A 21,425-nucleotide genomic window follows, 5' to 3' on the forward strand; every position below is an offset into this window, starting at 1 on the left:
TCAAATATTCACACATGGGGATAAATGGAACCTTATTTTCCATTGCCACATATATACATTCAGTATCAAACCTTACTGGTGACATGCAATTAACCACTTATGTTTAATTTAGTAATGTCCAACTTAATGATGAAAACTTGCATGATGTAGATAACGTTAATGAAGGATTTCGATATAGTCAATATATCTCAGATACAAACAAAGAAGGGAAGGCATACCCAAACTGTTGCTACAGTCATCATGTCAATGTCAGTGCTAACACAAAGTTAGCATCCTGAAACTTGTGACAGCAATCATCTCCAGACAAAATCCCTGTGAAATGCAGCTGAAACTATATGAAGCTCAAACTCACAAATTTAGTTCAAATAATATTTAGAATAATCCTGGATCCGAGTCCGCACATTTACTGTTACTGAAGTGTACACATACACATCTCAGGATGGTTCTACACACAGCTGCATTATTTACTATATGTTGCACAAAGTCAAATTCAGCCGAACGGCAGCTGTCATTACGAGGAGGAAATGTGTCCTGGGTATAAGACAAGGAGATGTGGGCAGACTGCTGATCAATTCTGATCAAATAAAAGCTTAAGTATAATCAGAAATATCTCCATTGGGTGTAAACAGCTGTTATAAGTGGGTGTACTGTAGCCTACTATAGGGAGCTTTAAAAATGACAGAATATTGCTGATAAATTAAAAATAACTAAACAAGCAACCAACCAAGCGAGCAAACAGTATGATGAAATTAATAAATAAATGAATACGTTGTTCTACAGCCTAGGTACAGTAAAGTGATTACCTCTGACAGCTCAACAGGAGCTGCTTTCTTTTATTTATTTTTGTTATATTGTTGGACTTAATGTCTACATTTCAGCATCATATAAGCCAGTACTTTTCCTGATTGATGTATCTGTGTGTATTAACACTGATAAAGTGTGCATTAGCATTAGTAAAGCTTGCTATTTTCAGGTGATACGGGAGTTACACTACTCAAAATAATTAAAGGCCTCTATCACCGTCTGTCACAGCTTTCCTACTACCCAGATTCTGATTGTTCATTGAGCGACACTTACCATGAATTCTATAAACTTTGTAAATGAGCATCTATTTCTCAATAAGATGAAATGGATGATGGGCAGACTATATTAATTTCATGGTGGCCATATCTAATCAACCTTGAAATTAGTTTTGGAATTACTTTGGAAAGAAATACAGGAATTGTCAGTAACTAGCACAAAATCAGACTGAAAATGGATAGAGTTGTACAGCTAAGCTAAACCTAAACTGTACCTTCTATTTTTATATTTACTTATTTGTTTTTGTTTGTATGTTTTTTAAGTGATTTTTGGCGTCAGCATAGCTCATCGCAGTTCTGTTGCCAAATGTAATTCATAGTTTCTATTAAAAAAAAACCCTGGCTGGTACTATAAAAGTGTCAACCAAAGGACACGGAACTCTCCGTGGTGCTGAATCTATAACCAACGTCAGTAAGTCCAGCGAATTTCAGACGAGGGAACTACAGACTGGACATTATAGAGTGGGACAAAAGTATATTTCTTACCTCGTAAATGGTGGGCAGTATCATAAAATATAGCAGACTGTACGCAGAGAACATCTTTTCCTAAGGTTTCCTAACTTTTCTTACCACTTTCCTTAACCGCAAACGCAATTCAGACAACGTAAAGTAATACTATAAAGTATTTAATACTTCATGGAGCTAAGAAAATACGAACGTTCATCTTAGAATTAGGAAATACAAGAGGTAGATTTGGACAGCCGGTTTGTGCTGCTTAAACGAACCCGAGAGATGGCTTCTCTCTGAAGAGGCGCGTCGAAACCTGCCGCATTATATTGTTCAATAGACGAGGGAGGGAGCGCGTGGGAAAACACACAGGTGCAAAGCCAAGTCATTTAAGTGGTCCCGTTAAAGGTACATCGCGTGATTTCCCAACCACAAAACTTTGCACTCGATTAGCCAAAGAATTGACTGAACGTTTATTGAACTGAATATATTTTATAATGCACGAAGGTAAATTTGTTTTGGACTTAAAGAAACAGGAAGAATACCTTCTCCACATTCATACACAAGACCATATACATACGTCACTCGTTTCGTCTGGGGTATTTTATATAGTATAATATAGATTTAAAACATTAAACTATTTTATTATAAACAATGTTTCCTGCCAAAACAACAAACACATATGAAAGTAACAATACAAATATGCCACCATTTAAGTGTAATCATAGGCATTCCATAGTTAAAACTAACATAAATCCTAAACAGAAATGCCTAATTAAACAAAACATATTAAGTCAGTTACATATCTATTATTTCTAGATTTCATATGGGGATGCAATTCAGTCATTCAAAAGGCACAAGTATATCTTAGAGGAATGTGGGCGGGATCTTGAGCTAGCCTAAGACAGAGCTGCTAATACACATGTGCAGGTTTGAATGCTCTTTTGTCAGTTCAACTTTCATAACTTGCACTAGACAATCTTAGATTTGAGCTGCACTGTAAGATTTCTATACCATGGTGATATCCCATACCTTATTCTCTCTACAGCAACTTGATGAAACACATAATCCTCTGGTCCACTCTGTGCGCTCTGAGCCTGTGTAGAAAATACTCTATAGCTTCTGCTGAAAATGAGAATCCACACTTTCCCCAAGGGTTAACCAGCTAAATGTCTCACTAGTAAAGACACATGGCTATGAGCAAATTTCGATGGCAGGGCCATTAGGGCTTCACTCTGTGATTACAATTTCACTATAGGGTTAAAAATCTCCTGTCATAACATTTGAAATGAAGTAAGAGGTGTCACATGACTGATCAAACCTTTTTATTTCTACATTATAAACAAAATATTAGTATCCTTGTACAATAAACTAGGAATAACAATATTATCTGAAAAGTTCAGTGTAATTACTGAAGTGTGTCTTGATATATTATTTTATATGTAGTGTATGGCGTACTGAGTAACTAAACAAGCTTCAAGGACCACTTGCACTAATGTTTCCTATTGGTAACCATTAACCTTAATATGCTGGGTACATAACGGCTTAGTAATGAAAGGATTGTCATCCGTTGCCTCTGATTTCTGGGTCAGCAAATAGGGCCTATAGTATTAAAAGCTAAATCTAGAAGTAAAAAACATGTGTACACAAACCTTTGGATCTTCTAAATGATTTATAATGTATGGAATACTGATTATAGCAACATACCTTTACTTGGCCTACAGGATAATCAGAGTGGGTTTAGTAATAAGTTTACATCATCTTTGGCCATATACACTAAATATTTGCGAAAGTATTTAATTATGACCAAAGTTAAAGCCATCACGGTTTTCAACTGGAAGTGTTTTCCTAGCACAGGGATAATAACAGATTTTTCTTTCTCAGAGACCTGGTAGAATGAGTTTATATTTTCTTTGCTGAATGTTATAATAACAGCAGTAATAACCATCTGAACCTATACAAACATTTCTAAAAATAACTGGACTTTGTGCAAGCCAGTCATCAGCCTACAAGATACATCGCAAAGGCCTTATTCCTTACATTTTGCAGTCCTCCCTCCCCTTTACTATGCAGTTTATTGAGTCCCATTATGTTCTTTTTGACAGCAACATTTTGCACACAAAACCTTTGTGGCCTGACTGATTTGCATATTCTAAAATACTCTAGCTGGTACAGAGAAAACCTTTTTTGCGTGTCTCTGTAGTATCACTGGACCATAGCCACCATCCTGGATTGTGCTATCCTACATTTACAACATATACAGAACGTTTACAGTATTTTAAGTATCTTGGTGTTAGTTGGAACATACTAGATCAAAACCATACACGCAGCAGTATTTAACATGTCTGGATGTTTCTACATATGGCTGCACAAAACACATAGCTCTGACACATCAGCATATTGTATATTTATTATCTGTAATCCATCAGATACATAAACAACCTGTACAAAAAGCACTAAATTTTGTTAATTTTCTTTCTTACAACATGGATTTCAACATTGTGAACAAAGATAAGCAATACCACTTTTTGTACTAAATTTTTACTAAACATTTTTTTTTGTGCAATAGAAAAGAAATGTACACACTTTCATGAATATCCCAAAAAAATAAAAATAGTTGAATCATTATTTACACATCATATGAATGAAAAAGTAAACATCCACTTTCCCAGCTGCTAGAGGGAGATGGTGAGATGATATCCAGCTAAGGCTGAGCAGCGTTAGCAGCTGGGATAATAATTCAGAAGCATATAGCTAAAAATATTCAACCTTTTCATTTTTTTTCTCTTCAGGATTTACATAAGTAATAGATCTTTTGTATTATATTGTCATTGAATGGGCTCTTAAATGGTTCATGATCATGAGACAGAACATTATATAATGAGTTGCTTTATATATAATGTTTGATTCATTTCAGAGACTAAAGCAGTAAATTTGGCATAACATTAAATGTTGCAGTGAAGAGAATAAACCAAAACTCTTTCCATTCTAACCATACCTGTTTTTTTGATTGCTCGTATAAAATACAACTATGATATCATTATTAGAACTATTACCTTTGGGAAGCCATATTGTTCTTAAAAAAACATTAATGTAAATTAGGTTAAATAACATGGTAATATTGGACATCTGCCTTAAATCTGCATTGTTCTGTGAAGATCTGGCAATTATATCAATTATTAATAAGGTTTTTTTTTTTGTTTGTTTCACATTTTCCATATTTCTTGTTCAACAATAAGGCAGAAACTGCTGGTCTTCACACAAAACAACCAACAAGCACAAAACAGCATCAGTGTGTCACAATGTTTTTTGTTTCCTCTCACAAGTGCATCTCAACAAATAATATAATAAAATCTTAAGAATGGAAAATAAAATTCTAAAATAAACAACCAGGCTATGATGAGCAAAAAACAGACACAACCAACAATCAATTCAGTGCACACTGGACCAAAAGCAAACAAGTAAAACAAAACAACAGCAAAAAACCAACCAAAACCTCAAAAACGTCAGCTTTGAAAAAAGAACTGGAACATGTTCTCATCATCGGAGCCTGCCCACATATGACTTCTGTGTTGTCTCTTCGTCTGGTTGTCGTCCTGTTCTTCTCCAGGACAACACGGCCGTGTACTCTCCTGGCAGGAGGTGGCGCTCAATGCAAACCCTGACTTAAGTGCATGTCATGCTGCACTAATATAGTGCAAAAGTGCCTGAATGGGAGTGGGGAGAGGAGGCAGTGCTCCCGGGAGCACGGGGCCGCGCTCCTACACTCCACCTCCCGCAGAAAGGCTGATGCCCAAGAGTTCTCAAAGGAGAGTTCACCTCTAGTCCATTAGGAGTGTGATCAACGGAGCCCACTTGTTAATATGTCTTATAAATTCTATAAGTGTTCTCTGTTTTTTTGTAGTTTTGTAAAGAGGGATCCTCCAAAAGGTCCAGGGTACGAACAAAACGGGGACAATATTATCCATGCTTAAGGTCTGAAAGGAAAGACCTTGATGCTGCTGTTTGGTTTTGAAACTAAAGTAATACTTTGGAAAAAAGGCGTTCTCCCTTTCTCTGTGGGAGTCGTGTGGGCTCGGCTGTAGCCAAGGTAACCTGTTTTTGAGGTTTTCTGTTTGCCTGCTTCTTCATAACTTCAGCTGTTCAGGTGAATGAGGATTCAGTATTTGGAATGAAGTGTTGAACATTGCTCGTTCGTTCGTGTGTGTGTGTGTGCGTGTGTGTGCGTGTGTGTGCGTGTGTGTGCGTGTGTGTGCGTGTGCGTGCGCGCGTGCGTGCGCGTGTGTGTGTGCGTGTGTGCGTGTGTGTGCGTGTGTGCGCGCGTGTGTGTGTGCATGTGTGTGTGTGTGTGTGTGTGTGTATATGTATATGTGTGTGTGTGTATGTGTGTGTATGTGTGTGTATGTGTGTGTGTGTGTGTGTGTGTGTGTGTGTGTGTGTGTGTGTGTGTATATGGGTATGTGTGTGTGTGTGTGTGTGTGTGTGTGTGTGTGTGTGTGTGTGTGTGTGTGTGTATATGTATGTGTGTGTGTGTGTGTGTGTGTGTGTGTGTGGTTGCCCACGCAGGTCTACATGTCAGCATCGCCGTCGTAGGCCAGTGTGAGGGGCTTTAGTCTGCTGTTATTATTCTGTCTTCGCTGGGGTTTCTTTGGCTTTTTGCTGAGGACAAAAGTAAGAAAAGTGCAACGGTATCACATTCCATGACTTCACAATGGATAAATAATTTTCATCTAGTCATGTGTGAAAACATCTGCACCTGACCAAGCAATCAGGACAAGTGGTAGTCCAAGAGGTATTACTCAGCAGATTGTACTGATCAGTGATATTGGTTTAAACAGGAACGGGAAAAAGTGCACTATTAATCCAGCATTACCGGACAGCGTGTTCAAATTAGCTACTGTACATTTCAAGGTTATTAATATTATTAGAAGACCTCTTATCATGTCATTCCATCTACAGGGACTCAATTTGGATGACTCAAGCAGTGAAGGTTCTGGTATAATACAGATAATTAACATGTCCATGTACACTGATTGGCCACTTTATTAGAGATACCTGCGCTTTTATGATTGGAGCGTTCTTGTATAGAAATTACATATGACCCTGGAGTGCAGCATAAAATCCGTGTTTTCCATGGATTGGATTCATTGTGAATCCACATTAGAATGGGAAAATCCAGTGATCTGGAGGAGGCAGGGCCATCGGTGCTAGACTAGCCGGGGCAGTTTTTTTCAAAAACCGCCATCCTTGTGGGGGTTTTCCCTTGCAACAGTGTGGAGAGTATACTGAGAATAGTGTGATTTAGAAAAAAAAAAAACATCTAGTGGACGGAGATCTTGTGGATGTAAACAACTTGTCAATGAGAGGGGTCAGAGGAGGACGTGAAGATTTGTGCTGATGAACAGACGGTGCATAGTCAAGCAAATTGCTGCTGAATACAAAGTGGGTGTGCCAGCTAACATGCTCAGTTGCACAACTCGTCTTTCCTTAGCACAGATGGGTTATTACAGCAGACGACCAATTACAGTGCCACTACTGCCTAAGGGTAACAGAAAGTCAAGACTCCAGTGGACATGAGCACAAAAAACTGGATCACTGAGCAGTGGAGAAACATCACCTGGTCAGATGAACCCAGATTTCTGCTGCACCATGCTGATGGTTGGGTCAGAATTTGGCACAAGCAGCATGAATTGATGATCCTATGGTCTAGTGTCAAACGTTCAGGCTGGTAGAGGTACAGTAATGGTGTGGGGAATGTTTTCTCTGCACACCCTGGGTCCTCCCCGCATAGCAGCTGTTTGCCTTATGAAAGAAGGACACGAGGACAATGCACCATGTCACATAGTCATGGATTGGTTCCGGGAACACGACAGTGACTTTTCCTTGCTTCCTTGGCTTTCACAGTCCCCAGATCCTAGTCCTACAGTCCTTTGGAATGAGGTAGATTGGGCTTTTGGAGTATGTAAGTACCTCCATCTAATTTGCAGGAACTGCAAGAATCTATCCCTTATACATGGGCCAAGATTCCAGCAGAACGATTGCAACACCTAGGCAGAGCTGCTGACACAAAAGGTCCTGGGCAGGGGGACAGGGCACTGGGGTCAAAAGGTCAGAAGCATGATCACAGAATGGTACTGGACTCAGACATTGCCAGCACTCTGGGCAGGCGAAGGTGGATAGTGGGCATCTCAGGCTAACCACACGCCCATGTGGTGGGCGGAGTCACGTGCATCCAGGCAGCGGCACAGGACACAGTGCAAGGATGATGATAACAGTGATGACAATGCTGAAAATGATAGTGATGTTAAAAATGGTGGATATGGCGGGATGACGGTGTGCTTACCACGCTAGGTAGGTCATGGACACTAGAAAGACCAGGAGCACAAACCCACCGGCGGCCACTCCGTACACCCAGGTCTTCAGTTTGCCATCTGTAGACAGACAGAGGTGAACATGTTACATGGTCTCTAAGCTACACTGGTTTCAGGAAAAGTGATCCCTGACCAGACCCCTGGAGATTAAAATGCACAATTAATAATGAATCATTTTAATCATTAATCATTCTCAGGATCTTAATTAAATTGAGTTAAAAAATTAATTGATTAATTGAGTTAAAAAAGACCATATGAAAGACTAAAACAAAACTATAAGTCTATAAGTCTCTGAGCTGATAAAACACTATTATTAGTCCAAATTTCCCCTCTTTTCATCCACAGGTTCACTCTAGGGTACACAGCTAAATGAAATAGCCAAGTTACCAGGTCCGAAGGGCTGAAGGTACCAGGTTCGGCCCGGCCGGCCGGGCTCCTCAGTGGTACCGGTGGAGGAATCAACCGCCTGGCTCGTCTTCACGTCAGCACCGTTGCCACCAGCCGTGGGGATCTCCAACACGGGGATCTGAGTGCACTGCTCCAACTGGCCCTCGGCAGACAGCACCTCCGTGTAGCCTTCCTCGCACATACATAGGCCATCCTGCAGGGGGCAGCAGAGGTGCAGGACTGGCCACTCTGAAATTCTGTTTTGTTTTTTTTTTTTTAAGTAGCTGCTGACACATTTATGAGTAGAATGATTTTTATAGATCATATTGTAACAAATCAGTATAATTGGAAGCACCGTGGTCCTATAAAGCTTAAGACTGATGCCATATATCAAAAGCTTAAATGTAAGGATCAGTGTACCTGTGAAGCCAGTTTTAGGGCTGAAACAGCACAAGCTTTTCCACAGTAGTGAAACAACCGCTCATACCTGAATACTAATACTGGTACTAGTACTAATACTAGTACTAGTATTAATACTTTGCTGTGCTCTTAGCTATCTGCTTATTTCCAGCTAAGGTACATAACTGCTCTTAGTAGGACTGCACAAATGTCAACAAGCCACTGCCATACACCTCAGCATCGTGGTAATTCCCACAATCCTCTTTTGTCTCACCTCAGAGCAGAATGAACGCGGCTTGTCACAAGGTGGGTCACAGGACTGCTCCACCCCAGGTGGACTCGTGGGAGGGCAGCCACCTACAGGTCAAAGGTCAAAGGGAACATAATGAGCGCTACAAGCAGTGGAAGCAGCATGCATGTGTGGGGGGGCATAGAGGTGTTTGCGCCCGATAAATGCTGACTTCATCAACGCCCTCCCTTGGCATCGTTTGCTGCAGTCTCGCTCGCTGACCTGGTTTCTGGCAGAGAGACAGGCAGACAGAGCAGCACCGTACCTGTGACATTCGTTCCATCTGAGCGCTCACACCAGATCAGACCCGGGGTGATCACCCACCTATACTTGAAACACTCGCCGTCTACAAACGAGAAACCAGGGGCACATAAACGAAAAAGAACACAGCCACAGTGTGGCATAAATCAATAGGCTTCAAGTGATCTAATCTTACTCACACTACCATAAAAGCATTCATACATATTTATGAATGGGCCAACAAGGATCCATAATACATGTTATACAGCAATCCAATATAACCTCTCAGAGTGAGACAGTGGGTCACATATAGTCTATCAGTTTATCATCTACAGTGGGCTGTAGTAATTAAAAGTGCAAATCTAGGATCAGTTCTTTTGTCACTCAAATCCTTACCGATATGACTATGAGGCCAAAGAGCACTGGTTCTGGGTCAGAGGTTTCTAAAGTACATGACAAATCTGCCATGACAAAGATGCGTTTCACTGATGCTAACCAGGGGCCAATTACTAACCGGAAATTGCCAGTGAGAGGGTCCACCATGCAGGGGCTTACTTGACTCCACTTGCCCAAATGGGTGGGGGGTGGGGGGGGGGATATTTCTGGCATTTCAGAGCCATATGTCCTGCATTTCAGCACGCCATATTAACGGGAGTGTATCAGACTATTCATTTCCATTACAACTTGGAATAGAAGTGACAATGTGGAGCGATGAACTTGGTGCTAATCACATGCATAACAAGAACATGTTGACAATGCTCTGAAAAATCTGTGAACAACTTCTGTCAACCACAAAGAAGGATGAACTCAGGACTAGTTTCCTGAATGCAATATAAGACTGCATTTCATACACTGTTATAAATATTAAGGCTCTAAAATGATCTAAGGGACTGCTATTAATGTAGTCAGATGAAAATGCAAAAAAAATGTTTTAAATCTAAAGAGGTCTATAAATATACTGGTGAGACAATCTATAAACAGCCTGGGAAATGTAGTGTCATGTAGTTATAAACTTAATGAGGATCTACAGCTGTGCTGTAAATGTGAAGGTGAACGCGTTTCTTACTGGCGCAGGGACGAGACTGCCACTCCTGCTCGGGACACTGGCCGATGTTTTCGGGCTCCTGGGCAACGGCAGCACGGGAGCGCACCTGCACAGCACCCACGTCCAAGTGCTGGCCCCTCACGCACACGCCCTGGCACACGCTCCAATCAGACCACTCCATCAGATAGCAGTCTCCTGGGAGGAGGAGCCACAGAGGGAGAGGGAGGGGGTCATATAAGGGGGAAGGAATCTGTGGCACGCTGTCGGACGCCGATTCCCTTCTGGAGATTACTGTCGTGCTGTGTGCTTGACTGATGACAGAAATGAACTGAATTCTGATAGCAGAACTTTTTCACATACCAAACCAGTGAACTCAGTACATGTAATATCCATGAGCTCAGCCGAACTGCTGTCTGACTCTGCGGTCTGGTGCCCTGGGAAACGAGCAGGGCTGAAGTGGTATCTGCCGTGGTACCTGGACATGGTAAGGTACAAGCCTCCTCCAGGATGATGGTTTGGTCTCCATCCACAGCCTGCTCGAGAGAGGCACACAGCTCCTCGTCCACACGGCTGCCTTGCTCATCGCTGGAGCCGTCCGACACGAAGCAGGACAGGTTCCGGAAGCGGCGTCCCTCACCACATACCACATCCTACAACACATACACAGCCACCATCCATCCACATGCCACCATATACACATAAAATTAGTCATACACGCAGACAGAGTTGCAGACTGGAGAGGAAAATGAAGGCTTATGAAGAGACAGAAAAGGTACGAATGGGGAAAAGTGCATTCTGTGCTTTATTTTGCATTTGGAGTCAGGGTTTCCTTGTCTTTGATGACAATGGCTGAGCTTTTAGTTTTCAGCTTTTTTGTTCTGCTGTGCTTAGAGAGTTTAGAACACACTGGAAATATTGGTCAGAGTTGCACTCCATCAGCAGAGGAGGCAGTCTGGTTCATGACTGCAGTATTTTTCTTCAAAAAATAGAAATTCATCAAAGAGAAAGATGGTGAAAGACAGAGAGAGAGAGGGCTTAAAGAGAGGACATTTAAGCAAAGAAAAAGCAGTGAAAGTGCACATACAAAACTGCAAAATGGAGCGAGGGAGAGAGGGCTTACAGAGAGGACAGTTGAGAAAAGACAAACAGGTGAAAGTGCACAGGCAAAATGGAGAGAGAAACAGAACAGAAAGATATAGACAGGTACAGAAATATCAGAGAACTAAAGAAATAGAGTCAGAGTGCTGATAAAAGTGAGAAGCACTGACATACAGGGAAAAAAGCAGGGGAGGGAGAGAGGGAGAAAGGGGGAGGTTAGGATGGCAGAGGCAGGCGTTGGACCTCTACGCGGCACTCCGACCATGGACTGTACTGCCAGCGGTAACATGGTCGTACAGGACATGGCTTCCACTGCTCCAGCTGACGGGGACACGGCCTGCCGTCACCCTGGGACGCTTGCAACACAGTCCGCCTCCGGAACATCTTCCCTGGAGCACACACACACACACACACACACACACACGCATGCGCGCACGCACACACGCACGAGCATGCACACACACGCACGCGCACACACACGCGCGCGCGCGCACGTACACAGACAAAAACATATGATGAAATGAATTATGTTTTGAATTTAGTGTGAAACTTGGCATTCACAACTTCTTCAGCCATCTGGCAAAGTACAAGAAGCCATTCATCTCCCATTCCATATGTTCATTCATGGCAAACGAAAAATGCTTCTTGTGCTAGTGCCGACTTCTGTTTAACTTGTGGGAGTTTCTGGCCAGGATTTCAATGAAATGAATTATCTGAACCGTTATCTAAAAGTTACCATAAAAGACTTGTGCACATCTTAGCTTTGGATTTCCCACTTCTGGACGGCACAGATCCAGAATAAAACAGCTCGCCGTCAGGGCTGATATGTACCCTCAATCAGAAGTCAGAAGAACAGAAACATAAGCAAAGCTATAAGAAAATGCAGGAGTGACGGCAGGGCTAAGGGCGGGGCTTCAGCACATAAACATTCCCTGTCACAATTTATACAAACGCAAAGGGAAATACACCTGCCTACTTCTGAAGACCATTAGCAAGTCCTCGACTAAGACTGTGGGCTGTGGAAGAAGACTTCTAGCAAATATTTTCTTATTAATCATTAAATATTAAAGCTATTTTAGGTAAACAAAATTCATAAAGTAACTTTAAATCACGTTTAATAAAAGGTTTAAAAACTAGTACTGATTCAAGACATATTTCAGATGCATACTAATCAGAAAAATATATGTGCTATTTATACAAAGCAGAACATAGTATTGGGGTTATAAAAAAAATAACCTGGAGTAACTTGAAAAAGGAAATATGCCTCAAACAAGAGAAAGTGGATGTCTATTTCTGTACCCTCTCCTCATTGGTGTGTGTGTGTGTGTGTGTGTGTGTGTGTGTGTGTGTGTGTGTGTGTGTGTGTGTGTGTGTGTGTGTGTGTGTGTGTGTGTGTGTGTGTGTGTGTGTGTGTGTCTCTGTTTGTTTCTGTGGGTTGGGAGAGAGTGAGAGAGACAGGAATAAAGATTTTGAAAACATGTTGGTGTACTTCCAAGAGGAAGATGAGACAGCATCTCTCAGAGCTAAATGTGTTAGCCTACCCTATCCATAATTAAAGGAGCTGCACATAAGAAATCATCCATGTTTACCATCTATAAATATATTCTCCTTTTTTCCATTTCTGTAATGTTGACATTTATGACTTTCTTTTCTCTCTATTACATCACATGCACATGCAGAATAAGCACAGCACATCCATCATATACAACACGCCATACATTACTAGTAATGTCAGTAAAGTACAATCAAGCAGAGGGCAGATGCAGACTAAGCTACGTCTACACGCGCAAACAAATGGAGTTCCTCCCTGTGTCAAAACCAAAGGGAGTCCAGTAATCGAACGCTTCTGCAGAGAACGTTTGCAGGAGCCTCTGACATAAACTTTAATGCATCTAAGATTGAATCAGTGAAATGCATTTAAAATATTAACAGCTGTGATGCTACAGGAGGAACCATGTTTCACAGGGGTTAAACGCAGGAAATATTTGAGTCTCCAGCTGAAAAGGCGTCGCCTCCGCACACAGTCCAGAGCCCCAGTGCTTACACCATATCTCCATAAACATACTTCAGCTTTTCCCAATTCTCCAGCCTCCGACTCAGACAAGACACACTCAGATAAGACACATCCTACACACACTCACACAGCAGAGTCCCTAGCAGCCTCTTCCAACATGTCTGCTTCTCTCTGCCTCTTCCTACATCTCCCTCCCTCCCTCTCTCTCTCTCTCTCTCTCTCTCTCTCTCTCTCTCTCTCCCTCCCTCCCTCCCTCCTCCTTCATCTCCTCCTGTGGCTCCCAGCCTGGCTGCACCCTGTCAGTCTCTCTCTCTCTTGCTGGGTGCCTTTGGGCTCATTATGCCTGCTTTTCCTCAGTGAGGCAGAGAGGATTAGCACACCCACTTAAAAAAAAAAAATGCGGGGGAAAAAAAGCCCTGCCTCCCTGCCTCCCTGCCTCCCTGCCTCCCTGCGCCTTCCTCACGCTCTTCCCGCGCCTTCCTTTCTCGTGCCTCTGTTTCTCGCCTCTTATCCGTGTCATTGCACAGGACAGATGGGCGGGCACGAGAGTCGGACAGCGTTCGGAGGAGAATGTGCCTGCAGCGTGCAGATGGCACTCACGCCAGGAACACCCGGAACAGCTTCTGCATGGCAATGATCACCCAACAACACTGCTGCTTTTGCCTGAGGCAAGAATGTCAAACCAGAGGACTGGAGGACCACAGCAACTCCGGGCCTGGAGCCCTGAACTTCAACTCCAGACCCCGAATTTAATTTCAGGTCTTGGATTTTGTAACCACTGGAAATAAAATGTAATAGTTTATGTGTAACTGATTGGCCACTTTGCTGTCACACTGTTATGGAAAGATAAGCTGGACATAGAGCTTGAGGGCTGTGATACTTGGGACAGAAATTAATTACCGGCAATTACAACAGCTATGTCCAGGTTTTCGATGGGGTTTGGAGGTGAAAATACCTGGTTTAGAGTTTTTTCTGCTCTATGCCTCAAGGGCATGATAAGTAGCTGATGAGGTGAAATCAACAGCTACTTAATTGCAATTTCCTTCAGGATCAATAAGGTGTTATCTTAAATATTCATATGAAACCAGAGGAAGCAATTGACAGCGCTTCCAGCCGAGTAGATCTGGGCATATGTTCTGACAGACAGACCTCACCTTCCAGGCCGCAAGACTGCGAGCACTCCGTCCAGGGTGACCACTCTGAGAGCTGGCAGTTGACAGGGCACTCCACTGCACACGAGGTGTTCATCCGCCATGTCCTTTCTAGGCCCAGCTGCGTGTGGGGGCAGAAAGAGCTCACCGTCAGCACAGACATACCGGGTGCTTCCGCTTACTACAGCTCAGAACCCTGCCGTCCAGAAGCACCGTCCAGCACACGAGTCATGTGTTACTCCCACACCTGCATGGTCCAGTTCAATCGACGTTCTCCTGTGCTGACTGAACTTCCACATGCCTGTCACTTGGTGTAGGCTAGCCCAACAATTTTCAGGGCCGGGATGTGGCCTGCATTACCTCGGCAAGCCTCATATACCGTCGGATCATTGAGTGACCTCACCAGCTACTGCCACACAGCTGAAACCTTATGCAGTACAAATTTTATTTTCACTTTTTGTACCACAGTGTAAAAATGATTTGTACTATTAATGTAAAAAATGTTTAGCTTTAAAAAGTCTGTGCTATCTTCAAATTTTGAGTGGACTGAACTTCATATAAAATGAAAAAAATTGTTAGCTTACTGTTAACTTCTTCTGTTCTGTTAACTTAGTATTTTAAGTTCCCTGATCACTTATTTTTTTAAAGTACACAAACTCAGATAAACTAGTCAAGTGCAAGAGCATATTTAACTAGAAGAGGAAGAAGAAGAAGAAGAAGAAGAAGAAGAAGAAATATTTTGCAGTTTGTAATATTTGTACACTGTATGATCCAAACCTCCTTGCAGAACTTGAGATCCACAGATTTTCCGTCACTTCTCACACAGTCCAGCATGCGGGTCTTCAGACCATTACCACACACAGCGTTAGCGCTTAACTGGCACGTGCTCCAGTCTGAGAGGACACACACACACACACACACATGCATATGCACGCACGCACATGCATCCAACCACCCACCCAGCATGGCATACCTCATGAGTGATGACATACTTATCAACTGCATAGTTTTAATCAAATATGCAAGAACCACTGCAATATACACACTAATCACCACTTGTTGCAATTCATAAGTATCACTGAAACACAGAGGTCAAGCAATTGGGAGCTGATTCTGCAGTAATCCTTAGTAATTCAGGTCAACTGCTTGGAGAGTTTCTGGGATGGCACAAATTACAGACATACAATGGCCACAACCTGTTCACTGTATGCAATTCAGACTCCTTAAATTACAGGTCTGATCCATGCATAGACGGCCCTAGTACCACTGACTGTAGGTAAACTACAGGTCTGGTCCATGCACAGATGGCTCTAGTACCACTGACTGTAGTTAAACTACACATTTGCATTAAGCAGCAGCTGCTACAGGGTTTTCTAATGCAACTGTGGCTGGTGCTGAATAATCAGTTCACAGATCTTGGAATGGCAGAGCACTAAAAGCTTTCTCCTGTAATGATCTCAGCCATAATGCCTTAAACAGCCTGGCGCTACTGGGACACCAGGAGAATGAGGATCTCTCTGTCCAGCACTCGCTCTTGGAGCGATGCTGACCTGCACCAGAAGCCAAGTTCAAGAAAGTGAAAGTGTTAAATGTGCTGAGTCCAGCACGTAATTAGCTTTATGAGCTGCTCATGAAACAAGAGAACATAACGCTTGCTACTTAAGACAAGCCATTTTAGGCCCCCTTACTGTTACAGGGATAGTTTGATCAAAATCGTTAACGTGGTTATCACTGAATGAAATGCTAATGCGATTAACACAGAATGAAATGCCAACACGGTTATCACTGAGTGAAGATTGGAAGTGGCAGGTACGAACCTGCTTGACTAGTGCCGAACGGGGTAATGGATATTAGAAACTTTAGCAGTACTGGTTGTACTGGCTGTGTTGGAAACTGCCTACTACATACTACTCGCGTGCTGAATGGGCCACAAATTAGTATGCCATATGCAGTTTGCAACCAAAATAATTTTTCTCATTATACAAAAGACAACCAGATGACGTAATATTTACGGCAAATATTCCAGTACACGACCAAAGCCATCTTCGGGTTGTACCGCATCCCATCATGCAACAGTGGCTGAAAATCTTTCCCATGTGGGTGGAACCTTCACACGTTCATGTGACCTCTTAGTATTGCTTGCTTGCTTGGATACTGTACTGCATACTGCTACTGGGACCAGTATCCAGTATATACTGAGTGCAATACACAGTATGCAGTAGGCCATTTCAAACAGAGCCAGAGTCTTGTTAATGACTGATACATTATGGGTACCTGTGATGTTGTAGCTGTAGTGGTGGCAGTTCCTGTTCAGCACGCAGGGCTCTGCCTCTGTGCTCCTGGGGCAGTCCCTGCCCTCCTTGGGCAGCCGCAGGGTGTAGGCCGTCCTCTGCCGCTCTGCACGGCCACTGCAGGGCTTTGGGACACACAAGCGCAGGAGTCAGGCACAGCGGCCTCGGGCATTCTTGCATGCACCTCAGCTGATCCACCTTTCTAGTAAACTATTAAAGAAGCCTAGCAGCTGATGAGCAGAGCTTGTTGGCGGTGGAGAACAAAAAAGAATTCTGCTGCCTTCTTCTCTGCCCAAAGCCAGACGACTGTTGTCAGGTATCAGAATGGGATGCTCTGCTTTTAGCATGCTGCTGCTTTGGACTCCAGCACGTGGCAGATCTCACTGGAGGCAGCGGCAGCCCCAAAAATAATCAGCTCCCTCTCGTCATAACCCATATGTGTATGTGCGTGTGTGTGTGTGTGTGTGTGTGTGTGTGTGTGTGTGAGAGAGAGAGAGAGAGAGAGAGAGAGAGAGAGAGAGAGAGAGAGAGAGAGAAAGGAGAGTGTGATGGGGCGCAATAATGACTGAGAAAGAGCAAGAGGAAAATGGGAGAGTGAGAGAGAGTGAACAGAGATTGAGTAATAGAGTGAGAGAGTGAGAGTTAATTAGAGTGAGTGAGAACAGAGCTGAGGACAGGACTTGCATTGCTAATGTCTGCCTAACCACAGTGGCTTGCCCCAGCTCTAGATCTGGAGAGAGATAGCATTGCCACAGCTGGAGTGTCGCCTGGAGACCATGTGCTGACTCCTCACGCCGAGCCAGACTACCATAATGTCAGGCCCTTGACAGTGAATAGTGTGTAATTAACAACGTCTCCGGGCCGGGAAAAAGACTAGAAGAAGGACACAGATAGAAATCACTGCTTTTTGAAAGGAATATGAAATCAGCCAGGGGCTGAGGCTAAATCCGATAAGCTCCAATGCAGTGTGGCATAGAGCAAGCAAGAGCCTGAAGCCCGCAATTAACATGACTCCTATTTACATACCTCTAATTACACAGTTAAATTCACACATCTACATACCTCCATATACCTCTAATTGACTCTTATGTTGGGGTGCCTTTTTCGGTTACTTATTGAGTTAATGAGGTTCACTTACAATGCACTGTGAACTACTAAATCACACACAAAACATTCTCAGATTAGTATCTGATTGAACTTTTTTTAACCAGGAAAATTCATATTGGAATGATTAGAAAAGGAAGCAAGAGGAAGATTAAAAATCAGGGACGGAGAGCCGTGGAGCCCCCAGAATGACTGTAATAACAGACAATGGTCTTTGTAACAAATTCTAGCGGATATACTCTTCTAGCTCTCTGTTTGGAAGTCTTTGTAGAAACAAAAGAGGGTGCAAACAAAAAACCCCAAACATTAATACCTCAAATTCTTTCTAACCAGGGCTTGCATCACAGAATAGGACCACTAGCTGTGGTGACAAAAATTGCCATAGGATGTTCAGAAAAACAGGGAGCAGGGAGCAGGGAGCAGGGAGCAGGGAGCAGGGAGCAGGGAGCAGGGGCCCAGCTCTCACCAGCTCACAGGGAGTCCAGGGACTCCAGTCAGACAGCACACAGTCCTCTGGGCAAGGCAGCCTGCTCTCGCGGGTCCCTGGGGGCATTTCCTCTGGGTCACACAGGTAATCCTCCACGGTGTCCGTGGGGCCGTCCGCCGTGTTCAGCATACACCTGCCCGGCACATGGCACTTGTCACAGATTGTTAGGGGCTAGACATTTTGGGGTTACAAATTATGGGATTCTCCATTGGGAACTGCTCTATTAGTCTTGAGTTCCACCAAGACATTAGACTAGTTTTGCCCTTGAATTTGGCCTGTTAGAATCGGATCAGTTTAAAATACTGCTGGCGCATAGATACTATTGCCCTAGCAATATAAGTCAGGACTGTCCGGTAGAATGTCTTGTCTTTACAGTTTTTGTGATATGCCACAGTTTACCTTGTCTAACTGAATCAAGCTTTGGACTATTAGACTTTAGACTATAGACCTTTAGTCTAACTGTACAAACTCATTTCAAATGGCCAATTACGTCAGACTCACTGCTGGGCATCATACAAATTTAAATCCATTACCTCTGACTAACACAATGATGAACCAACATGGCTATACATTCAGATGTGACAACATCAACCCTGACTGCAATAGGGACCAATCAGGAGGGAACATCCCTCCAAACGCGGCCCATGGGAGCAGGGTCTGTTGTCCTCCATGAGGGTGGGGGGATGCACCTGACCCTCCTGGTCTGCACTCCATCGCCGCAGTTCTCCTTCAGGTCCATGTTGCTGACCTTCCAGGCGCTCCACGGCTCTGCCACCCACATATACTGGCTGCAGTCACTCACGCACGGCACCACCTCATACACCTGCGGCAGGGATGGTGCACGCCGAGTCAACACGGGGGCCGAGCCCGCACCTATCAGGCTCGAGGCGCTTCACTCTGACACTGGCAGGAGCGTCTGAACCCCGGACTTCAACAGGGTGAGGGATATGACTGCCTGATTGTACAGTACGAGCAAACATGGCGAAAATGCCAAGTGTAATTTTGCTTTTGGATCTTGTAATGTCAGCAAGCGTGCTTACCTGAGCCTGCGTCCGTGAATCATTTCAGTAATGATTTGGAAAAAGGAGAAATGAGAATATTGATCAGAACATGGAAAAACATCCATAACCCCCTTTACCGCCAAGAATGTGGAAAAAATAAAATGTCACAGTCCAAATTCTAAACAGATTCTAACATTTTGTGCCCAAAAGGTAAATAAGAGCTTGGCCCAAGACAGCAGGCATCAGGAGGGGGAAGAACACACATGCCAATCATCCTGACCTGGACTCCGCTTGTACAATGTGAATATAAACGGAGAGAAAAATGTTTTGTTTTACATTATTTTAAGGAGACGTGCTGACTCAGTCCTGTCCGGCTCCTTTGGACATTTATTTTTATTTCACTTCCAAATTCTTTCAACAGCAAGCTGTTGTTCTTCAGTAATGCAGGGCCAAAAATGGGATATTCCAACATTAGCCATCGCAGAGCTGTAACAAAATGTTTATTTCTCCTAAAATAGCAAATGTTTCTCTTGCGGGCAGTACACACATTTCTTGTTGTGCATTGTCTAAGGTGTGCTCCCTACCTGACTGATGTGGTCCAGTTTGGGGCAGGGTCTCCCGCCATTGTACGGCTTCTCCCGCAGCCACTTGGAGCGAACTTTGACCCCACTGCCACAAGACTTGCTGCACCGTGACCAGTTGGACCACTCACTGAGCTTGCAGTCTGACGGGCACGGGATAACGCATGCCTCCTCAATATACCCTATGCGTGGGCAAACGGTTTCACAGGGTCAGAACCGGGGACGCATGGATGCGCTGCCTGTCCGCAATGCCGCAAGGCTGACCTTGTGGGATTTTGTGAACTTTGCTAAGCTCTAGCAGTTATCGGCGACCTTCACGGACCTGGAGATACTCTTAATGAGGCCTATAGGACACAATCCACTTCAAATCAGCAAATGCGACCCTTCACTGAGGTCAGAGGTATCATGAAGGAAAGATTCCAGCCTAGCCTGTATGACTTGACTGCATTTAATCCAATGACTTACAGACCCTTTTGTAAGGAACATCGTATTGCATCACACCTGAAAAAAGATGGTATGAAGTAATTAGCTGATGCTAATGAGCTGAAACAGGTGTGTTAGAACGTAAAGGAAGGGGCAGTGCATGGTGTACGAGAGCCATAGATTTTCTGCTACATCAAGGAACATCAAGCAAAAAGACATTGGCACCCAGCTGACATTTAAGTATGGTCAAGCTACTGCTACAAAGCTGATGTTTGCAGTCCACACGTAAAAACCCCTCTCGATCTCAAACCACTCATACAGTGGTGCAGTCTTAGCAATGAAGCAGGGTGCAAACAGCTTTCACCAATGGTGATTCATGTCACAGTGTGAAATACAGAAACCTGGGCCTGCACCCTGCGAGAACCTAAGTGTAATTATACACTGTCATTCAGGAGTCTGTACGGGCTGTGCAGGGTATAATATGGTATAATAAAAGTGCACACATATGCTGTAATAACTTGTGCCAAATTATCGTGAGCTATATTAATGTGTCGCATATTAAAGGCACCACATTGGTAATGTAGACACTCCTTAGGAGGTACTGTGGAATAACAGCGAAAACCGTAGTGGAACCTGATTGGCTGCAGGTATCACTACATGCGCAATGGCGGCCAACACGCCTGGCAGTCAGCACAAACCTTTTGTCGCCAGGGGATATTCATCCTGACAATCATTGACCTCTAACCAGCTGAGCCAATACACAGAGTTTTGACTCAGCAAAGCAATGTGGGATGCATCCTGGCAAAAAAAAAATTACACTCTGGCATATGTATGGATGTCATTGCTGAGAATCCTTTGCATTATCTCACCTAATGAAAGCATGGCGACTTTTTTTGTTGTTTGGGGGGGGGGGGGGGGGGGATACAATTGCTCATGCTCAAATAGTAATTGTATTTCAGCGGTTAAGAGCATCCAGAGAAAACATTTACCTTGCTACTCATAACTCAGCAGCGAGATA

At 43.5% G+C, this 21,425-nt stretch overlaps 1 protein-coding gene across 2 annotated transcripts in view; it reads right to left on the minus strand.

Annotated features, from left to right (window-relative positions):
- Positions 1 to 6,038: 6,038 nt before the first annotated feature.
- LOC113580021 (thrombospondin type-1 domain-containing protein 7A) overlaps positions 6,039 to 21,425 on the minus strand; it is a 68,627-nt gene continuing 53,240 nt past the window's right edge. The window contains exons 14-28 of one of the 2 annotated variants that reach the window (XM_027014309.2): positions 19,988 to 20,166; positions 19,443 to 19,448; positions 19,092 to 19,225; positions 18,382 to 18,535; positions 16,795 to 16,936; positions 15,298 to 15,413; positions 14,524 to 14,641; positions 11,599 to 11,744; positions 10,733 to 10,907; positions 10,279 to 10,452; positions 9,238 to 9,318; positions 8,958 to 9,040; positions 8,285 to 8,498; positions 7,870 to 7,957; positions 6,039 to 6,185 (exon numbers count right to left, since the gene is read on the minus strand). In XM_027014309.2, coding sequence (XP_026870110.2) covers positions 6,095 to 6,185; positions 7,870 to 7,957; positions 8,285 to 8,498; positions 8,958 to 9,040; positions 9,238 to 9,318; positions 10,279 to 10,452; positions 10,733 to 10,907; positions 11,599 to 11,744; positions 14,524 to 14,641; positions 15,298 to 15,413; positions 16,795 to 16,936; positions 18,382 to 18,535; positions 19,092 to 19,225; positions 19,443 to 19,448; positions 19,988 to 20,166 — 1,901 coding nt within the window. In that variant the 3' untranslated portion in view covers positions 6,039 to 6,094. Of the gene's footprint in view, positions 6,186 to 7,869; positions 7,958 to 8,284; positions 8,499 to 8,957; positions 9,041 to 9,237; positions 9,319 to 10,278; positions 10,453 to 10,732; positions 11,521 to 11,598; positions 11,745 to 14,523; positions 14,642 to 15,297; positions 15,414 to 16,794; positions 16,937 to 18,381; positions 18,536 to 19,091; positions 19,226 to 19,442; positions 19,449 to 19,987; positions 20,167 to 21,425 lie in introns of those variants that run through there. The other variant, XM_035526395.1, reaches the window with a different exon arrangement.

Source organism: Electrophorus electricus, chromosome 5, assembly GCF_013358815.1.
Source record: "Electrophorus electricus isolate fEleEle1 chromosome 5, fEleEle1.pri, whole genome shotgun sequence".
Taxonomy (NCBI): Eukaryota; Metazoa; Chordata; class Actinopteri; order Gymnotiformes; family Gymnotidae; genus Electrophorus; species Electrophorus electricus.